Source organism: Carcharhinus amblyrhynchos, chromosome 7 (assembly GCF_965287045.1).
Source record: "Carcharhinus amblyrhynchos chromosome 7, sCarAmb.v2.hapA, whole genome shotgun sequence".
Classification (NCBI taxonomy): domain Eukaryota; kingdom Metazoa; phylum Chordata; class Chondrichthyes; order Carcharhiniformes; family Carcharhinidae; genus Carcharhinus; species Carcharhinus amblyrhynchos.
In genome coordinates, this window is record NC_137330.1 from 103,595,247 (window position 1) to 103,617,186 (window position 21,940).

Sequence of the window (21,940 nt, forward strand, 5' to 3'; positions counted from 1 at the left end):
GCAATGTGGTTAACTCTTCGCAGGCTTGGATTTTTGATAATGATGTCTCCCCTGCCTCATCCCCTTCTCTCCCCCCAGGTAGCATTTAGCAGAAGACAATAGTGTGGGACCTACTTGGTCTAATGCTACCACCATTCAGTGAGGTTGGCACACCAAATTTTCATATTGCTCGCCACAATCTTAATGAGTGCGGACAGGTAATTGCAGCCCCTGTGCCCAAATTACATGCCTGTCCAATTTCTAAGCAATGTTTCAGGTCAATGACTTGACAAAATGTTAGCTATGTTTCTCTCCATGGGTGTTGACTAATCTGGGTATTTGCAGCATTTTCTATTTTTATTACAGTATTAATCATTGTTAATAGACACATTTATATCCTCTAAATATGGAGTGGCAGACTTTAAATTGAATGCTCTTTGTAATTGGGGTTATAGTACTGTGATTTGCATTTATTTCTTCTCAGGCAGCTGCAGAATGGTATTGGAAGCTGACAGTAGATCTGCAATTATTCCTCCCCGACATGAGAAACTTTCCCCTGTTCTACTTTATGCACATGCAAATGACTCATTGAAACTGCTATTGGTGTTTCTCTTTCTCTTCTGAGTTTAAGCATACTTTAATCTGCTTCAGCTATTTTTAGTCTATCAAGATAAATATTTTCTTGTTATTTTACAATACATTTTCATGATCTATAAGAAAAACAAATTAATATATAATTAAGACCATAAGATATAGGAGCAGAATTCGGATATTCGGCCTGTCGAGTCTGCTCCACCATTCAATTATGGCTGATATGTTTCTCATCCCCATTCTCCCGCCTTTTCTCCATTACCTTTGATCCCCTATCTATCTCTGTCTTAAGTTAACTCAAAGATGTGGCCTCCACAGCCTTCTGTGGCAATGAATTCCACACATTCACTGCCCTCTGGCTCAAAAATATCCTCTTCATCTTGGTTCTAAAGGGTCATCCCTTTATTCAGAGGCTGTGCCCTCAGATAAGAACATAAGAACATAAGAAATAGGAGCAGGAGTAGGCCATCTAGCCCTTCGAGCCTGCCCCGCCATTCAGTAAGATCATGGCTGATCTGTCGTGACTCAGTTCCACATTCCCGCCCTCTCCCCATAACCTTTAATCCCCTCTCTTATCAAAAACCCATCAACCCGCGTCTTAAAAATATTTAGCAAGGCAGCCTCCACCACTTCAACGGGCAGAGAGTTCCAGAGATTCACCACCCTTTGAGTGAAAAAGTTCTTCCTCAACTCTGTTCTAAACCGCCCCCCCCTTATCTTGAGGCTGTGCCCCCTAGTCCTACTGTCCTTTCTGAGCGGGAAGAGTCTCTCCACCTCTATTCTATCCATCCCATTCATCATCTTATACGTCTCAATGAGATCTCCCCTCATTCTTCTAAACTCTAACGAGTACAAGCCTAGTTTATTCAGCCTCTCCTCATAGCTCAACCCCCTCAACTCCGGCATCAGCCTAGTAAACCTCCTCTGCACTCCCTCCAAGGCCAAAATATCCTTGCGTAAGTACGGCGCCCAAAACTGCACACAGTACTCCAGCTGCGGCCTCACCAATGCCCTATACAGCCGCAGCAAGACCTCCCTACTTTTATATTCAATCCCCCTCGCTATGAAGGCCAGCATCCCATTTGCCTTCCTGACCACCTGCTGCACCTGCAAGCTGGGTTTTTGCGACTCATGCACAAGGACCCCGAGGTCCCTCTGCACCGTCGCCTGCTGCAGTTTTTTGCCACGTAAGTAATAATCCTTCCTACCATTATTCCTACCAAAGTGGACCACCTCGCACTTGCCAACATTAAATTCCATTTGCCAGTTCCTGGCCCATTCGCCCAGCCTATCTAGATCCTTCTGCAGACTCTCCACACCCTCCGCACAATTTGCCGTTCCACCAATCTTGGTGTCATCAGCAAATTTCGACACCATACACTCGGTTCCCTCCTCCAGATCATCTATATAAATGGTAAATAGCTGAGGCCCTAGCACCAACCCCTGGGGCACTCCACTAGTCACCAACCGCCAATCCGAATAGCACCCATTGACCCTCACTCTCTGCCTCCTATTTGACAACCAATCCTCTATCCACTCTAACACCCTACCCCCAACTCCATGTCCCCTGACCTTCTGCAATAACCTCTTGTGAGGTACCTTGTCAAACGTACCTAGGTCCTAGTCTCTCCAACTAATGGAAACATCTTCCCTGCATCCACTCTATCCAGGCCTTGTTTCAATGAGATCCCCCCCTCATCCTTTTGAACTCCATCAAGTTCAGACCCAGAGTCCTCAAATGCTCCTCCTGTATGTTAATTCAGCTGAGTTAAAACTAAATAGGGACAATAAGTTCTTGGAGACTTGATTACATTTCAACCTCTTATATAAAAAGAAGCTATGATAACTGCTGTAGCCAGTCAGAAAGATTACATGAGCCATTTCAAACTTCAATCTGGATAGAAGAGCTGAACCAGATGCAGTGTTTAACAAGTACACTTACCCTTTGACTTGTGTATAGGTCCTTAGTTAACTCATTATATTATACTATTACTACCCTACACTGCAGTTAAAATATAAAAAGAAAATTATATTGTTCAGTAACTTTCTTGAGTTTCTTATGCCCAATAAGTAACCTCAAGTAAGGGACACTTCTATTTTAAGAAGATGGTCTGCCTTGCTAGTAAAAATGTTACAAAAATACTTCCCCATTATTCTGCTGTCCTTACACAAGCTGTGAGTTGGAAAGTAATGAAAATAAATCAGCTGAAGTTATACACTGTATGAGTCATTGGTGTTCTGCAATGAATTGGTGTTGTGTATGCATTTTTGCTTTTGCTATTTCTCATGTGATTGAGCTTTTCTTCCTCATTGAATTAGATGTTTAATAGCTTGCAGAGAGAGCTGATTAGGGATCATTAATCTTGTTACAGGCAGTGTGATATGATTGAGATGATGGTAAAGTAGCGTGAGCTTATATATTGTAGAGAGTTTCCTGTGACATACAGCACACCTTATAGTCAATGATACCCAGGAGATTTCTGAAGCACTAGAGTGTCAGTGATCACTGCTTCATTAGCTGCAATGAACACGACGAAGAATCAGAGGCCCAAAAGCTAGTGGCTTTTGCTGCCAAATAAACCTTTTGGACTTTAACCTGGTGTTCTGAGACTTCTTAATGTGTTTACCCCAGTCCAACATCGGCATCTCCACATCATGAACACTTCCACAGGGCTTTCCTAGCTCAATAGGGACTAGTCAGTCTCTGATGTAACTGAACAGTAGCACATCTGAGCTATTGTCCTGTACTGGTTGTCTTCAAAGAGTGATCACAAATGTCACCATTTCTCCTTGGACTCTCTCCAATGTCCATTACTGAGGGAACTTCAGACATCCTTGGCACTCCCAAGAAGCTGACTCCTCTGGAATAGTTGTTTCACTAATACATCACCTCAGATCTCTTTAAGCTCCGGGGCACCCTTCCCAGGCAGCTATTGTTCTGCAGTCCTGCCACATCCAGTCATGATTGGTAGTGGCTAATTTAAAAAGAGACCTCAAGAAGAGGCTCTACATCCCAATCCTAATACATCAGTGTAAAATCAAGGCTGAAGCATTTGCAACAATCAGAAGTGTCTAGTGGATGATTATCTCGGCCCTGTCCTGAAGTTCTCACCATCATAGGTGCCAGTCTTCAGTGGATTCAATTCACTCAAGTGTGATATCAAGAAATAGCTGAATGCAGTGGATAACAGTAAATACAATGGACCCTGACAACATCCTAACTGGCTGTGCCCCTAACACACTTATACAACAATAGTATCTATCTACCTGATAATGTGGAAAATTGGTCAGCTACATCCTGTCCACAAAAAGCAGGACTAATTCAATCCACCCAACTATTGCCCAAACAATCTGCTCTTGACAGTTAGCAAAGTGGTAGAAGGTGTTGTCACCCGTAGAATCATAGAAACCCTGCAGTGCAGAAAGAGCCCATTTGGCCCATCGAGTGTGCACCGATCACAATCCCACCCATTCCATACTCCCATATCCCTACATATTTACCCGCTAATCTCTCTAACCTACACATCTCAGAAACTAAGGGGCAATTTTAGCATGGCCAATAAACCTAACCCACATATCTTTGGACTGTGGGAGGAAACCGGAGCACTGGAGGAAACCCATGCAGACGCGAGGAGAATGTGCAGACTCCACACAGACAGTGACCCGAGCCGGGAATTGAACCCAGGTCCCTGGAGCTGTGAGGCAGCAGTGCTAACCGCTGTGCTACCATGCCGTCTGATATTATCAAGTGTTATTATCCCGTAGGAAGCTGTAAATTAGTATGACCTAATTTACTGAATGATACACACATGAAGAAATTGCCAAAAAGATACCACATTTTGTAACTTTTTTTAAACACAAACCAGAACCAAACCAAATTAAGCATGACTTAATTGGCTCATGGTACCTCAAATAAAAAAGATAGATTTCACTTTATATATTCGATACGTTAAACAACCACAAGCATTCTACTTCAGCATGTATGGTATTACATAGTTCCACAATATACTTTTTATTTATTGCAGAGTAGATCAGAAGTCCTATCTGACAACAGTTTTTACCCCCATACTTCACAGATATCACTGTCATCAATAAGACGGGTCACTGTCTGTGTGGAGTTTGCACATTCTCCTCGTGTCTGCATGGGTTTCCTCCAGTGCCCTGGTTTCCTCCCACAGTCCAAAGATATGTGGGTTAGGTTTATTGAATGCGATCACTGTCACTAGAGGGGTGGTGCTCGACAGACTAGTGGGACTGATGGTGGACAAGTCCCCAGGACCGGATAGAATGCATCCCAGGGTTCTGAAGGAAATGGCAGAGGTGATAGTGGATGCCTTAGTGATTATTTTCCAAACCTCGCTGGATTCCGGGGAAGTGCCGGAAGATTGGAAAACGGCTAATGTTACGCCGCTGTTTAAAAAGGGTAGCAGGCAAAAGGCAGGGAATTATAGGCTGGTTAGTTTAACGTCTGATGTAGGAAAAATGCTTGAATCCGTTATCAAAGAAGAAATAGCGAGGCATCTTGAGAAGAATTGTTTGATAGAGCAGACGCAGCACGGATTCGTTAAGGGGAAGTCGTGTCTGACGAATTTATTGGAATTCTGTGAGCATGTGTCTCGTGCGGTGGACGGAGAGGAACCGGTGGATGTGGTGTTTCTCGATTTTCAGAAGGCGTTTGATAAGGTGCCGCACAAAAGGTTGTTACAGAAGGTTAGGAGGCATGGAGTTGGGGGTAAGGTGTTAGCGTGGATAGAGGATTGGCTGTCTAATAGGAGGCAGAGAGTGGGTGTTGATGGGTGCTATTCGGATTGGCGGTTGGTGACTAGTGGAGTGCCCCAGGGATCGGTGTTGGGGCCTCAGCTATTTACCATTCATATAGATGATCTGGAGGAGGGAGCTGAGTGTAGGGTGTCGAAATTTGCTGATGACACGAAGATAAGTGGAAAAGCAAATTGTGCGGAGGGTGTGGAAAGTCTGCAGAGGGATCTAGATAGGCTGAGCGAGTGGGCGAGGACCTGGCAGATGGAATACAATGTTGGCAAGTGTGAGGTTATCCACTTTGGCAAGCTGCAGCATGCTACGGTGCAGAGGGATTGGGGGTCGTTGTGCATGAATTGCAAAAACCCAGCCTACAGGTGCAGCAGGTGATCAGGAAGGCAAATAGGATGCTGGCCTTCATAGCAAGGGGGATTGAATATAAAAGCAGGGAGGTCTTGCTGCAACTGTACAGGGCACTGGTGAGGCCGCAGCTGGAGTACTGTGTGCAGTTTTGGTCGCCGCACTTGCGCAAGGATATTTTGGCCTTGGGAGGGAGTGCAGAGGAGGTTCACTAGGCTGACACCAGAGCTGAGGGGGTTGAACTAAGAGAGACTGAATACACTGGACTTGTACTCGTTGGAGTTTAGAAGGGTGAGGGGGGATCTTATTGAGACGTATAAGATGATGAAGGGGATGGATAGGGTAGAGGTGGAGAGGTTCTTCCCACTCAGAAAGGACAGAAAGACTAGAGGGCACAGCCTCAAGATAAGGGGGGGCAGTTTAGAACGGAGTTGAGGAGGAACTTCTTCACTCAAAGGGTGGTGAATCTCTGGAATTCTCTGCCCGTTGAAGTGGTGGAGGCTACCTCGCTAAATATATTTAAGATGCGGGTAGATAGGTTTTTGGTAGGCAAGGGGATTAAGGGTTATGGGGAGAAAGCGGGAAAGTGGAACTGAGCTACTTCAGATCAGCCATGATCTTATTGAATGGCGGGGCAGGCTCGAGGGGCTAGATGGCCTACTCCTGCGCCTATTTCTTATGTTCTTATGCATATACTCTCTCCTACTCAGATCATGAGAATCCTGATGATGTAGCTCTCCAGTTTTCCTTTTCAACTGACCAATCACTAACACCTTGGTTCACGCTATGGACACTTCTGGCAAAACACTCAGCTCTTTAGCATTTCATGCAGCTATTCACACAGCATTTTGGGTTGTAGACTTATTTAGCCCACTTGCACAATCCCACCAAGAATTCCTGCATCAGTGCACTGATCACCTCCTGCCTCCAGCTCTCCTTTATATCTGCCAGGCATAGTTTTTAGATGTTAACTTCCTTCCTGTTGGCAATGCTTGCAGTTAAGGGTTGCCAGGTCACCTCTGCTCTAAATGGTCTACCTTGAATCCTCAGACCGTGACCTCTGGTTTTGGACTCCCCCACCATTGGGAACATCCTCCCTGCATCTACCCTGTCTAGTCCTGTTAGAATTTTATAAGTCTCTATGAGATTTCCACCCCCCCACCCCCCATTTGTCTGACTTCCAGTAAAAACAGTCCTCACCTTGTCAATCTCACCTCATGCATCAGTCCCACTGTCCCTGGATTCAGCCTGGTAAACCTTCACTGCACTCCCTCGAGAGAAAGAACATCCTTCCTCAGAAAAGGAGACCAAAACTGCATACAATATTCTAAGTGTGGCCTCACCAAGGCCCAGTATAATTGTAACAACACATCCCTGCTGCTGTACTCAACTTCTCGCAATGAAGGCCAACGTACCGTTTGCTTTCTTTACCAACTGCTGCACCTGCGTGCTTACCTTCAGCAACTGGTGCATAAGGACACTCCGCTGCACACTTCCCTCTCCCAATTTACAGCCATTCAGGTGGTAACCTGCCTTTTTGTTTTTGCTTCCAAAGTGAAAAACCTCACATTTATCCAAATAAAACTGTAGCTACCATTAATTTGCCCATTCACCCAGTCTGTCCAGATCATGCTGAAGGATCTCTGCATCCTTGTCACAGTTCACCTTCCCCCCCCAACTTGGTATCATCTGCAAACTTTGAGATGTTACATTTTATTCTCTCATCCAAATCTTTAAAATACATTGTGAATAGCTGGGGTCCCAGCACCAATCCCTGTGGCACCCATTAGTTCATGCCTGCCAATTTGAAAAGGACCCATTAATTCCTAACCTTTGTTTCCTCTCTGCCATCCAGTTTTCTATCCATCTCAATACATTTCCCCCAATCCCATGTGCTTTAATCTTGCACAATAATCTCTTATGCAGGACTTTGTCAAATGCTTTCTGAAAGTCCAAATATATCACATCGACGGACTCTACATTTGTCAGCTCTACATTTGCACCTTCTCTACTCTACATCTTCAAAGAATTCCAACAGATTTATCAAGCATGATTTCCCCTTCATAATTCATGCTGACTCTGTCTGATCCTGCCACTGCTTTCTAAATGCTCCACTATGAAGTTCTTGATAACGGATTCAAGAGTTTGCCCCACTACCACTGTGAGGCTTATTGGTCTATAATTCCCTGTTTCCTCTCTACCTCCTGTTTTGAATATTGGAATGACATTAGCTACCCTCCAATCAGCAGGGACTGTTCCAGAGTCTATAGAATCCTGGAAGATGATCACCAATGCATCCGCTATTTCTAAAACCACGTCCTTAAATGCTCTGGGATGTAGGGATAGGTAACGTTGGCCTTTCCAGCCATGATCACTACCTATGAATAAATGAAAAAAAAATTACTCGTGGTGCACCAAATAGAAGTAGAAAATGAAGATCTTGGTCAAAAAAGTAGCTGGCATAAGGGATAGGTATAGTTTAATTAGCAGTTATGTATGAGGTGAATGGACTTTCTGTCAATCTTTGGGGTAAGAAAACAGAGCTTGAACACATTCTACACATGCTTTCAATTTTTGAATCTTGTTTGATGGCAGAAGAAATGTAGTGTATTGCCTTTAAAGCAGAAGTCTTTGGCAGCAAGGAACTTTAGTTAGGGAAGAGCAAGCAAGTGTTAAGTGACTTTATTTGGAATCACTGGGTTACAAGCTGTGTCCATGGCTTTTCTTTTCTGCTCCCATTGTGGGAATGAAAGTGCTCTGCTCCTTCCCGATCGTCATTTTTAATTTCTGGGGCCAGCAAATCTTTCTTCATTTTAACATTATGTAGTCTGCAGAAAACAGCAATTATTCTGGAGGTGCTTTCTGGGCAACATCATAATGTCTCACCCAGCAGCTATCCAGGCAACTGCAATATTTCTTGGAATACTTGATTTTACGCTGTGCTAAGAATAGTAGCTCTTTGACTTTTATACTTGATTGGGCCTCGTTATTTCTGTTGTTCCTTTCTGTCTGTGAAACAATAAGCAAAGATTTGTTCAGCTAACAGTGCTCCAAATCATGAGGGCTGATACGATAGATAATCACATCATGACAGCTTCCTGCATTTCAGACATTCATATGTAGGATAAAGTGATTAACATCACACACTAGCTGCACCTTAGTGGAATGAAAGATTATCCTTCTGATAAAGCTAAAGGACTGTGGGTACTTTTCTAGTCTAAAACTTCATTGCCCCTGGTTTTTTGCTTCTCTTTCCCCTTCAGGGAGTAGGTGAATTGTGCAGCCCTCCTGAACGAAGCACGGTGGCACAGTTGTTAGCACTGCTGCCTCACAGCACCAGGGACCTGGGCTTGATTCCCGGCTTGGGTTATTGTCTGTATGGAGTTTGAACATTCTCCCCATGTCTGCATGGGTTTCTTCTGGGTGCTCCGGTTTTCTCCCACAGTCCAAAAATGTGCAGGTTAGGTGGATTGGCCGTACTCGTCAGGGGGACTACCTTGGGTAAGTGCGAGGGATTGCAGGGGTGGGGCCTGGGTGGAATTGTGGTCGCTACAGACTCTGATTATATCAGTTACATTCTTGATGCACCAGTGAGTACTGCTTTACTTGTGACAAATATTGCCTGAAAGAGTCCAGTTGAGAAGTTATTCAAGGCTGTGGTGACTTTGATTCTCTTGTGAGAAATGCATTGTCAATCTTCAGCTAGTAGCTGAATTATTTGCCCAGTAGCCTCTGGGTAGAATCACGGGCTTCTGAAGTGCTGACATTCTGAAATGTTTAAATAAGACCTTAGTTTGTAAGCCTTACTGAATGGGTATGAATGTATAGAGAGCAAATATTTTCTATGATGTCTCAGTCCGAGATGTGTCTATTCTAACATCATCCTTGTCCTCCTTTTCATAACTTCAGAATGGAATAATTCCAATAGAAAAATTCACACTGTCAGTCAACAGACTTTATCCTTTGCAGTGTTGATTAATAACAGCTAGATTTCTGATAGACCCCCCAAAGCAATAAACAGATCAAAATGCAGCGAACAAAATGGCCTCCTCAAGACAGTATTTGCCTCAGAGATACCTTAGTGATACTCAGAACTAAGTGATACTCATCACTTTGTGGAGGCAGTAATATGTCTGGATGGATTTTGGGGCAGAATTGGGCAAAATGGATGGACTGATTAGTTATAGTCAGGGGCACAGAGGTGCCCAAAAATGCATGCTCTAAAGAAAACTGGTGATTTTTCTTTACTAAATTATCGGTGTTAAACTGATAATTTTTAGATGTTGGGCAATACTGCTCCATGATGCTCCATTTAATGCCCCAAAATCATCCACATTAAAGGCGATATGTAAGCAGGAGATGTCTTTCAAGATAACAAGTAAAACATCAGGAAGGAAGAGGACTGGAAAGGACACTTCACAGAACTACAAATCAACTTTGGCAAGGGAACAGCAAGAATAATTGTTGGAGGGGTTGTGATTGACACTTGCATTTAATAAAATTATGTTTAACAGCTCAAAGTTATGAGCACAGCATATGCAACATAAATTTATTTACTTTTCATATGCTGGAATGTAATTAGGCAATAGGAAATCTGTGACTTATTGGTAAACCAAGTGGTTTGTACAAGCCTTTCTGTGTCCCTAACAGAATCAAATCTGAGAACAGCAGTTTCCATTTTTGAGACCAAGTGTGGTGGCAAGTGGCTCCAATGGCAGCTTTTTCGTTAGCCAGAACGGCAGGATCCTGTGCTGGATTCTGTGTTTGGAACCTCTTAGTTACGCACAGACAAATTCCCTCCGATTCACCTGGCGGGTTTGAAGGTCCTGATGTCACGCTTAAACACCAGCCCAGCACACTCGTATCACTCCCTGCAGCTCTCCAGTCTTCATTAGACTGTGCAGGATGTCAGTAACCCAGAGGAAAAAGGCTAGCAACCTGAAGGAGGAATTTGTTCCTCGATTCAACCACCTATCCCCGACCTCATATTTCACTTAGACCACAGCCCGCTGCACCTGGAGTCTTCGTCCATTCCCCTTCCAGTAAACAATGTTGTCCCTTTGACCACACCCGTCCCCATAAGCATTTCACCCAGTCCTGCTGGCTTCCAGCTTCCCTCCTCTCGGTCTTCCCACTGTCTTGTATTGTTCATCACCTTCATCCTTGCCCCTCTGCCTGCCATTGTAAGCCCTCACCTCCACCACACCCCAATCCCATATCTTCCTGCCACATTGCTCCACTTGTCTTCATCAGACTCCCCGTCCCCCAGCCTCACCCTTGCAGTCTATCCCAGGCTGAACTTCGGACTTTGTTGTGGTGGCTCATGAATCCCATAGCATAATGCTGTCACCGGGGAGGAAGGAGACCCCTGCACTCCCCAATCCCAGGCACAGTAATGATCTGAGAATTTGTCACACGAGGGCCCATAGATCCATCCATGAAGACCAGCTTGGCATGGAAATGGAGGGCAGACTCAGTCAGCCCTTGCAGGGTGGTATACAGCGCATCAGGAGCAGCACCGCACCATGATAGAAAGGCTTGTTTCAAAGGACAAAAAACAAAGAAAATTACAGCACAGGAACTGGCCCTTCGGCCCTTCAAGCCTGCACCGACCATGCTGCCCATCTGAACTGAAACCCTCTATCCTTCCGGGGATCATATCCCTCTATTTCCATCCTATTCATGTATTTGTTCAGACGGCCCTTAAAAGTCTCTATCGTATCTGCTTCCACTACTTCCCCCGGCAGAAAGTTCCAGGCACCCACCACCCTCTGTGTAAAACACTTGCCTTGCACATCTCCTTTAAACCTTGCCCCTCACTCCTTAAACTTATGCCCCCGGTAATTGACTGTTCCATCCTGAGAAAAAGCTTCTGACTATCCAGTCTGTCCATGTCCCTTATAATCTTGCAGACTTCATTAGGTCACAAATCCTCACAAAGCATTGCAAACAATTGGGTGTAGACCAATGTAATGTCACGCTGGTATGATGCCAGGCAGGATACTGGAAGGCAACTGTTTTAATGAGAATTCATGAAATGCAAAGAAATGCAAATTGCGTTCACACCACTGGCCAAGGGCAAGACCAATCCACCATTAACCTGCTGTTAGGAGAATTGCAACTTGATTTCATGCTGGTGAATTCTGAATTTTTGACTCCCACTAGATTTTCCACTCCCACCCACCACTAAACCAGACAAATTCCATCCCCTTTGTCACTATTCCAGTCGCCTTTATGTACAAGAAACCTTCACTGTGAAAGTTAATACGGTGCAGAACAGAGACATATATTGACTGCATGTAAAAACACTCGGGGTTACAACGCAAATAACTTTCCATTTTTCTTCTATTTATAGTAAACTTTCAGCATACAATGACTGTTGTCTTGCACTGTCCGAATGCACCAGCTGTTACCAATTATTTTTGGTTATCCTCAACAGACACCAAAGGAAGCAGGTTAGTTTTATTGTGACTGAAAGTTCTGGGTTTCAACATCCCAAGTGCCTGCGAAACAGGCATTAGCTGCTATGTATATAACACAATGACTTTCCTTATATAACGACAAACTTTTTTTTTCAGTTGATCTGCTTGATGTTGCTATTCCATTTTACTGTGTTCTTCTGTTTTAACCTGGATGATCAAAGGAATAAATTACATATAAATAGGACTGCAAAGTGTATAATGTTTCGTGCATTTGTGATTTACTCAGGACTGCAAAGTGTATAATGTTTCGTGCATTTGAGTAAATATTTAACCTTCTGCTTGCTGCTATATAGCAACCAGGAATTCCCACATTTGATTGGTAAGCATGAAACAAATGATTCAGCTTCGTAATCTAACAGTCAGTAGATTAACTATAGTTTCTTCTTTGATTACTTTCTATTACCCATATCCTTTTATTTAACCAGTGCTAAAACAGAATCTTTAATCAACAAGGTTACCCCGTACCTGGCATAATGGCACAGTGATTAACACTGCTGCCTCACAGCTCCAGGGATCTGGATTCATTTCTGGCCTTGGGTGACTCCTGTGTGGAGTTTGCACATTTTCCCTGTGTCTGCATGGGTTTCCTCCCACACTCCAAACGTGTGCAGGTTAGGTGGATTGGCCGTAGTAAATTGTCCCTTAATGTCCCTAGATGTGTAGGTTAGATGGATTAGCTATGGTCAATGGAATACAGGGATAGGGCTGGGCAAGGGCCTGGGTAAGATGCTCTGTCAGAGAGTCGATGCAGACTCAGTGGCCTCCTCTGCACTGTAGGGATTCTGTGATCATTATCCTCTTCCAGTATGAGCAGTGACGCAGGTTAGTTGGGCGAAATGGCCTTTATCTGTGCTGTAAATGATACGCAATTTCATGGCCCTTGCCACTTTCTGGGACATCATCTGTTACTTGCTCCATGTTGAGACAACTACTGCATCTATGACTTCTCCAGTAATGCTCTTGATGGTCAGCACTACCTGAGCATGGCCAGTGTATTTTTTTTATTCTTTCACAGGGTGTAGGCATTATTGGCTATGCCACCATTTGTTGCCCATCCCTAATTCATGGAATCATAGGACCCCCACAGTGCAGAAGGGGGCCATTTGGCCCATCGAGTCTACGCTCTCTACCGTCCCACCCAGGCCCTATTCCCATAACGCCACATATTTATCCCACTAATCCCCTGACACTAGGGTCAACTTAGCATGGTCAATCAACCTAACCTGCACATCTTTGGACCGTGGGAGGAAACCAGAGCACCCGGAGGAAACCCACACAGACATGGGAGTATGTGCAGACTCTGCTCAGACAGTGACCTGAGGCCAGAACTGAAACCAGGTCCTTGGTGCTGTGAGTCAGCAGCACTAACCACTGTGCCACCATGCCACTCCTTGCGAAAATGGTGGTTAGTTACCTCTTGACCTGCTGATGCAGTTCATGCCTGCAGTGATTTTAAGGAGGGAGTTCCAGGATTTTGATGCAGCAACATTGAAGGAACATCAATGTGGTTTTCAAGACACAATGTGGTGAATGCCTTAGAGGGGAACCTGCAGATAGTGATGTTCCCACGCATCTGCTCACCTTGTCCTTCTAGGATGGTGAAGTCATAGGTTTGGAAGGCACTGTCAAAGGAGTGTGGCAAGTTGCATCTTCTAGATGTCACTCACTATTGCCACTGGACATTAACTGAGGAGGGATTGTATGTTTGAGATGATGGATGGGGTGTGATTTAAGTGGGTTGCTTTGTCCTGGATGGTGTTAAGCCTTTTGAGTATTGTTGGAGCTGCATTCATCCAGGTAAATGGAAAGTATTCCATCACAGTCTTGACATGAGCTTTGTAGATGGTGGAGAGTTTTTGGGGAATCAGGAAGTGAAACAACTGACACAAAGTATGACAGTTGATCTCTGGCCATCAATGAGCTCAGTGCCTCTTGATCTGGCCCCTCAACAGATTGAATTCAGCCAAGTTAGCACGTAGTTTGAACCAGGTTATCTGGACATTCATGAGTAGCACCCTGACTGACCCTCGAACCACTGCAACTGGGAATTATTCTGCAGATGACCCTAGAGTTGTCACATGTTCTAAAGTAAACTGGTGCTGGGAAATCTTCCTCTATCTAAATCCACTACTGCTACTCAGATGTTGTAGAAAGTTTTTTTTATATAGAGGGGCTTTGAGATATAAATCCCCAGGCTGCACTGCCACCTCCACTTGTTGCTGTTAGTACGTCACTCAGTGACACTTCTTATACTCATTATTCATGTCCTCTGCCAGTAGATGTACCTGAGCTGGTATTGTAATAAATGGAGTGAGTGATGCAGCCTGATGTAATGTGCTGACTTCTTACGAGCCTCAGGGCACTGTACCTGCTTGTGACATGCCAATAGAAGCAGGAGAAGAATAAATGTTAGAATGGTGTTTTTAAGAAAGTCTGTTATGCTGTTTTGTTTGTGTGTATGCCAGTGTTGTGAGCTAATGAGGAGCAAAGGACATAACAAGAAAAGCATTGTAAGTAAGACCTTCAGCTTATCTTGTTCCACTTCTCCAATGTACTCTGAGCTGATTATGTCGAGCGTGGCCTTCTTAAGGAATATCAGTTGCAAAAGATTAGCAAGACATCCTCCAACATACATGAGCCAATTTGGCCTACAAATAGAAAGGATGTGTTGTGACATTGTATATTGAAGAGAGCATACAGTGTCACCCAAAAGACCATTCAGCATCTCACTGTCACTGTGTATTGAGCAGCTGCAGAGTGTTGTAGGGCAGTCTGGTATGAGGACCTTTTAATCTCTGTTTTCATAGGATACTTTTGAACCATCTTAATTTAATTAACAATTCTCCAAGTACAAAACTTATTTGTATCCAGGCATTATACACCAAATCAGCCCTTATAATGCAGTCTACAATGAATATGGAGGACATCAGTATAGTTCTCTCTGGGGATGTAATAATAAAGCAGAATCTGTAAAAATACGTGATGGCGTCAACCTGTTCTTCTGCTGTGACAATCCTTTTAAGGGCTATACTGACAAGATGCTACTTGTGGCTTGGTTCCATATTAAGATGCTGATATAAACCTTAAATATAATCCCAGCCTAGCCAACGTCTTCATAGCTAAAACGCTCCAGCCCAGGCAATATCCTGGTGTATCTTCTCTGCACTCTATAGTGCAATCACATCCTTCCTGTAGTGTCGTGGTCAGAACTGGACTCACTACTTCATTTATCTTAACCATCTTACCTATTTGTCCAACTGTCTTCGGGACATGGTTAAATTGTTAGAACCAGTGCTTTCCTATAATTTTTAATTCTAATGTTTCTCATATTTTATATCAACAGCTGGATGAAGAAAAGCATTTTTGTGATATGTCTTTTTTGCACATTTGCTTTTTAAATTTTTATGTAATACTTTTTGTGCTTTCAAATGTCATTACATCAGTAGAAATGATAAAGTTATGATAAGCTAGTTGTTTTTTAATGATGTTTTATTTGGTTGTACCCTTGCCTCTGAATCACAACCTCAAATGTCCAATACAAGAATAATCTAGGGTAGACAATATTACTGTGTTGTCTTCTGGATGAGATGTTAAACAGAGATTCAATCGATCTGTTCAGGTGGATATTAGAAACATAGTAAATAGGAGCAAGAGAAGGCTATTCAGCCCTTTGAACCTGCTCCTCCAACTCAATGCTGTACTCCTGTGCTCTCCCCATATCCTTTGAAACCTTTAGAGTCTAGAAATCTATTACCTTCTTAAGTAAATATATTCAGTGACTTGGCCTCCAGAACCTTTCATGGTTGAAAAGTCCACAGATTCACTACCCACTGAGTGAACAAATTTCTCCTCATCTTGGTGCTAAATGACCTACCCTGTATCCTGAGACTGTGATCCTCCAGCCAGAGGAAACAACATTCCTTTGTCCAGTTTATCCAACCCTGTCAGAAATAGATCCCTTTTCATTTTTTTCCAAATTAAATATAAACATTTCAAGAGGAGCAGAATGTCCATTTCTGGTTATTATTACATATGCTCCCCAAAATCTATGAGAAATTATAAATCCAGAAGATAAAGTCTCGCTTCTAATGAAATGAATGTGCAATGAAGATCCTCAAGACCATAAGACATAGGAGCAGAACTGGGCTACTCAGCTCATCGAATTTCAACATTGGTGATGGACAAAATAAATTGCCTCCTCCATTATCATCCATGCTCATTTATGAGCTTAAAATGGAAACTAGATTTTAATAGGTTATGCTTTCCCCTTATTGGTTATGACTGAATGTAAAACTGAACAAGTAGTATTATAGAGTAAAATTTACTATTCAGAGTTTACATCTACATAATGTCTTTCTCCCACTAGGATTTAGTAGTCCGTGTCGTTTTTATTTTGGGAAACATGACTGCAAAGAACAATAAAGCAAGAGAACAGCTTTATAAGCAGAAACACTGTGTCGAAACTTTACTGACTCTCTTTCAAACGTACCATGAACTAGATGTTAAAGAAAACATAACGCCACTGAAAACACAAAACAAGAGTGAAATGGATGAAACCAAGAACCAGAGATTCTCCGAGGTGGAAGATATCCTAATAAAGTTGATAAGAGTGATTGCTAATTTGTCGATAAACACTGAAGTTGGCTCAGCGTTGTCTGGAAACCAAACTTGTGTGGATCTTCTTATCAAAGTACTAGGTTAGTTTGCATTGTTCTAATATCTGGTGCATCACATATGCATAATTAAACAAACCACTGTTTGACTACAGTTGTATTTGAAACCAGTTTAAAACGCAGCTTCAGTAAATTTGTGCATTGTACGACTTATTTCAGAATGCCCTACAATTGGTGAAGTGAAACTTGTTCTCGTGTAACAACATATGATGTATGATTAAAATTTGAACTTTCAGTACTCAGGAAGTAAACAATGATAATGTATTTCGAAATTGTGATAACCAAAAATTGAAGTATGCTTTTTTGAGTAAATAGGACATAATCTGAATCCTTTTGGTAGCCATGAATATATTCTATTATGTTGTTAATTTTTTATAACCTAATTATATAGATTAGACTGCAATGTCTCTGCTTTCTTAGTGGTTTTATTACTAATTCTATATCAACCCCAACCAAAATCATTATGGCTGCTGTTTTTGTACAGGATCATTTTGTACTAGCGATGTCTTCTCTTATATTGCTGAAAAACTTCAAAGAAGTTTTCAATTTAGCCCAAAGCAACAAATACTGTAGAGTCTGTCCTTGTACTTTTATTTTCCGTTCGTTAGATATGGGAGGCTGTATTGTGCACAGTTTTGGTCCCCTTATTTGAGGAAAGATGTAGTGGCTTTGGATGCAGTTCAAAGGAGGATCACTAGATTGAGATGAGGGATTTGTCATATGAATAGCAATTGAACAGTTTAGCCTATACTCTCTGGAATTTAGAAGAATGAGGGGAGAGCATACAAGATGATAAAAGATATGGATAAAATAGACATGGAGCAGTTCCTTCTGCTGGTGGGCATTCTAGGACAAGAAGTCATAGTCTTAGAATAAGGGATGGCAAATTTAAAAACAGAGTTGAGGAGAAACTACTTCTCCCAAAGGGTTGTGAATCTGTGGAGTTCGCTATCCCAAAGTGCAGTGGATGCTGGGACAGTGTATAAATTTAAGGAGGAGTTAGACAGATTTCAGATTGGTAATGGGTTGAAGGGTTATGGGGAGAAGGCAGGAAAATGGGGATGATGAGCATATCAGCCATGATTGAATGGCGGAATAGATTTGATGGGCCGAATGGCCTAATTCTCCTCCAATGTCTTATGAACCAATGATCTTATGAGTAGCTAGCAAGGCCAGTATTTATTGCCTATCCTTAATTGCCCTTAAGAAGGTGCTGTTTGGTTGTTAGAGGGAGGTTTTTCACACAGATGGTAGTGGGGGTATGGAATGCTCTGCCAAGCAAGGTGGTGGAGGCAGGCACGCTGGAGTTGTTTAAGAGTTACTTAGGCACATGAGCAGGATGGAGATGGAGGGATATAGGAAACTGTTTTAAATAAGGTTCAGGAGCCTTGGGACGTCCCTGGGAATCAATTGATTCCTATGGACCTTCCAACATGTTTTCTGGCTCACTTGTTTCACTTGGGGATTCCCTTGAATGTGTGTATAAGGATGTGGATGATACTGATGTTTTTCTCTTTTAATCCACAGGTGCTTTGGTCCGCCTTGTTGTCCAACAAGGGGCATACACGCAATGGGTCGTATGAGGGCTGCTTTTGGTTGTTTCGAGAATAGCCTAGTACTTCATGTCATTAGTGTACGCTTAAACTGGACCAGATGCTGGGCAACACGACAGCTCAGTGACTATCACTGTTTGCTGTGCAGATACATGGATTTGGGCCAGTGTCTGCGGGAGTTTGCGCATTCTCCCCGTGCTTGCGTGGGTTTTCTCCGGGTGCTCCGGTTTCCTCCCACACCCCAAAGATGTGCTCTTAGGCTGATTGGTGTAACAAATTATCCCTAAATTAGTCTTCCCTCAATGTGGAATGCCATAAGCATAGACAAGGGTCATGGGTGGAGAGGGGACTCATAATATTAAAATGGTGGCGCGGGCTCATTGGGCCGAAGGGCCTGTTTCCCAGGCTGTTTTGTTCTTTGCTCTACAGTCTGAATGAAGAAGGTGTATCCAATGTATGGTAGTTAGGCAGTTCTGTGTTTATTATTGAATATGTTTGAATAATTACAGAATGTTAATTGAAAGAGACATTGGAATGGGAATAGACCATTTAGTGAAAACCACTATCATGTCCTTAACTATTTCAAACACATCATCTGGCCTCATTGTTGGCTGGGGGATGTAGTACAGAAAGAACCTAAAGGTCAAATTTCTGACAAAAGTTTTTAACTTTAATGTCATCCTTGCTTTATCTCTATTGGCCTGGTAGTCCAGTAGCCTCTGAATCAGAGAACCCACTCCTGAAATAGGCTGATGGTTCAATACATTTCTCCCTGTATTAATTTCGTTACTGACTATTAAAACAAATTAGCTGGTAATTTTTTTCTATTGTTGTTTGTAGAAACTTGTTGTGCATATTTTGGCTACCACATTTTGTCAGCAAAACAACAGTGACCCAACTTCCGTCATAATTCATTGGGATGTAAACTGCCTTGAGGTGTTCTGAGGATGCAAAAAACACTACACAAAAGTCAAATTCTTTCCAATTGTTTTTAATAAGGACTCTTAAGTACAAATACATTAACTCTGGTGTCCAATTGCTGTGTTCATTTTAAAATGCATTTGGATAGATTATTCAGAGGTCATAAATTTGTGTGTCAATCTAGTGTTTTTTGTTCCATTGTACCTTATTTCATGTGTGACACATTTTGACTGTAGCACTTAATGACAGCAAATGCTTGTTAGACATGCAAATTCAATAAGATATAAATAGATGCTAATATCTCATATCTTGGTTCAGCAGGAACAATAGTCCTTCAGTTATCAATGTTATAACTCATTAGCTGATGAGCGCTTAATGTTGTACGTAAGGTGGCTCCCTCACCCCTCCCTATATGAGTTGCAGTCTTTTGCAACAGCTATTCCTTATCTAGTAGCACATTTGAAAACATGTGAAACATGCACTTTGAAGATATCTGAATTCTAAGTGAGCTAAGAGTGAGATTTGAAATTATTCTCCATTCGTGTACAAAAATGTGTTGACTTTTTTTCTTTGATCTAGAACACAAAACAGTTGATAACTGTGAAGAACTGATGGTGAATGCTGCAGCATCAATCAACAACCTGTCTTACTATCAAGTGAAGAATTCTGCTGTCAGGGCCAGGCAGTTGCATATAACCGAATGTATGCTTATTATTTTCTTAAATAATATTGCATAGAGGCAAAGAAATCAAAATATTAATTATCTGCACAAATATTTTAAAGCAGTTAATTTAGACATTTCTTCAAAAAGATTTGGTTTTCATTATGGCATGTTAAAGTTTATAGAAAAAGAAGTGCTAAAAAACCTCTATTGATCTATTGGGAAATTGACATTAAGAGTTAAGTCAACATTGAAATTATTTTTCAGTTATCTAGTTCATTAACCTTTATAGCAAGTAAGGGTGGGTTCAACATAAAGCTCTATGGAATACCTCACCACACCTTTTAATTGGCATGGTGGCACAATGGTTACTGCTGTCTCACAGCTCGAGGGACATGGGTTCAATTCTGGCTTCGGGTCACTGTCTGTGTGGAGTTTGCACGTTCTCCATGTATCTGCATGGCTTTCCTCCAGGTGCTCCACTTTTCTCGCGCATTCTAAAGATGTGTGGGTTAGGTTGATTGGCCATGCTAAATTGCCCCTTAGTAGGCTAAATACATTAGGTTATGGGGATGGTCTGGGTAGGGTTGTTGTCGGTGCAGCCTCACTGGGCCAAATGGCCTTGTTCTGCACAGTAGGGAATCTATTATCTGAAGCACTTTTACCCCAACCATTGTTTTCTGCCCTCACTGTGACCTTATGTGTAACCTTTACTATCTGCCCTCCATATGACTATCCTATTATCCGTGTAACTACATTTCCCTTCAATCCTTATGTTATTTTCTTTGCCGTAAATTCTAATGTGGCAACTTTAACTCAATTACCTCAGAGTAAAACATACATTTATGTTTATGATTGCCTGTACAGCAAGTTCATGGTCTCTGACATACTGTCAGTTTTAGAAGGTTTGTTTTATTACATATTTCTTTTGCCACAGCTGCTATTTATTTATTTCTGGGTAACCACTGTGCTGCTTTTAATTTTATTTTCCTTGGAGTATCTTTTTATGATCGCTAACTTTATCAGGCAATGTCAGGATTACTACAATATTAGCAATGAGTAATGAGATATAATTTTCAGAAGTAAGTGACATGATCAATATCACAATCTAACATCAGAAAGCTCCTTGAACATGATCACCAAAGGAGTTAAACAGATTTTTTTTTATTCATTCATGGGACATGGAATTCACTGGCTGGCCAGTATTTATTGCCTAGTTGCCCTTTAACTGAGCGATTTGCTAGACCATTTCAGAGGCAATTGAGAATCAGCCACATTGCTGAAGCTTTGGAGTCACATGTAGGCCAGACTAGGTAAGGACAGTAGATTTCCTTCGCCAAAGGACATTAGTGAACCAGATGGATTTTTCTGTCAATTGACGATGGTTTTATGGTCATCAGTAGATTCTTAATTTCAGATATTTCTTGTTGAATTCAAATTCCACCGTCTGCTACGGCAGATTCGAACCTGGATCCCCAGAACAGTAACTGAGTTTCCGGATTAATATTCTAGCAAAAATAACATTTAAGCTATTGCCTCCCCAGTTTTGCATCGATCTTTTTGATGGGAGATACTTCGAACATCCCATTAGTACTAAAGAGTATGGGGAAGGAATTAAATACCATCACTAGAGAAGCAGTATTAGACAAATGAATGGGGCTAAAGGCAAATAAGTCCCCTAGCCCTGATGGCTTGCACTCTAGAATCCGAAAGGAAGTAGCTACAAAGATATGGATGCATTGGTTGTAATTTTCCAAAAAACCTTGGATTCTGGAGAATTGGAATTAATTATTAAGGAAGTAATGGCAGCATTTTTGGAAAATCATAATCAAGAAAAGTCAGCATGGCTCCATGTAAGGGAAATCATGTCTGACTAATTTATTAGATTTTTTTAAGAAAATTTTAATCAGAGTAGATAGAGGAGAACCAGCAGATGTGTTGTACTTGGACTTGCAGAAGGCG

The 21,940-nt window shown here is 42.2% G+C and overlaps 1 protein-coding gene across 3 annotated transcripts in view; it reads left to right on the forward strand.

Annotated features, from left to right (window-relative positions):
- armc2 (armadillo repeat containing 2) overlaps positions 1 to 21,940 on the forward strand; it is a 146,177-nt gene that overhangs the window by 88,203 nt on the left and 36,034 nt on the right. For all 3 annotated transcript variants that reach the window (XM_080192867.1, XM_080192868.1, XM_080192869.1), the window contains 3 exons: positions 12,044 to 12,143; positions 16,537 to 16,867; positions 19,897 to 20,019. In XM_080192867.1, the coding sequence (XP_080048993.1) occupies positions 12,044 to 12,143; positions 16,537 to 16,867; positions 19,897 to 20,019 (554 nt within the window). The remainder of the gene's footprint in view (positions 1 to 12,043; positions 12,144 to 16,536; positions 16,868 to 19,896; positions 20,020 to 21,940) is intronic.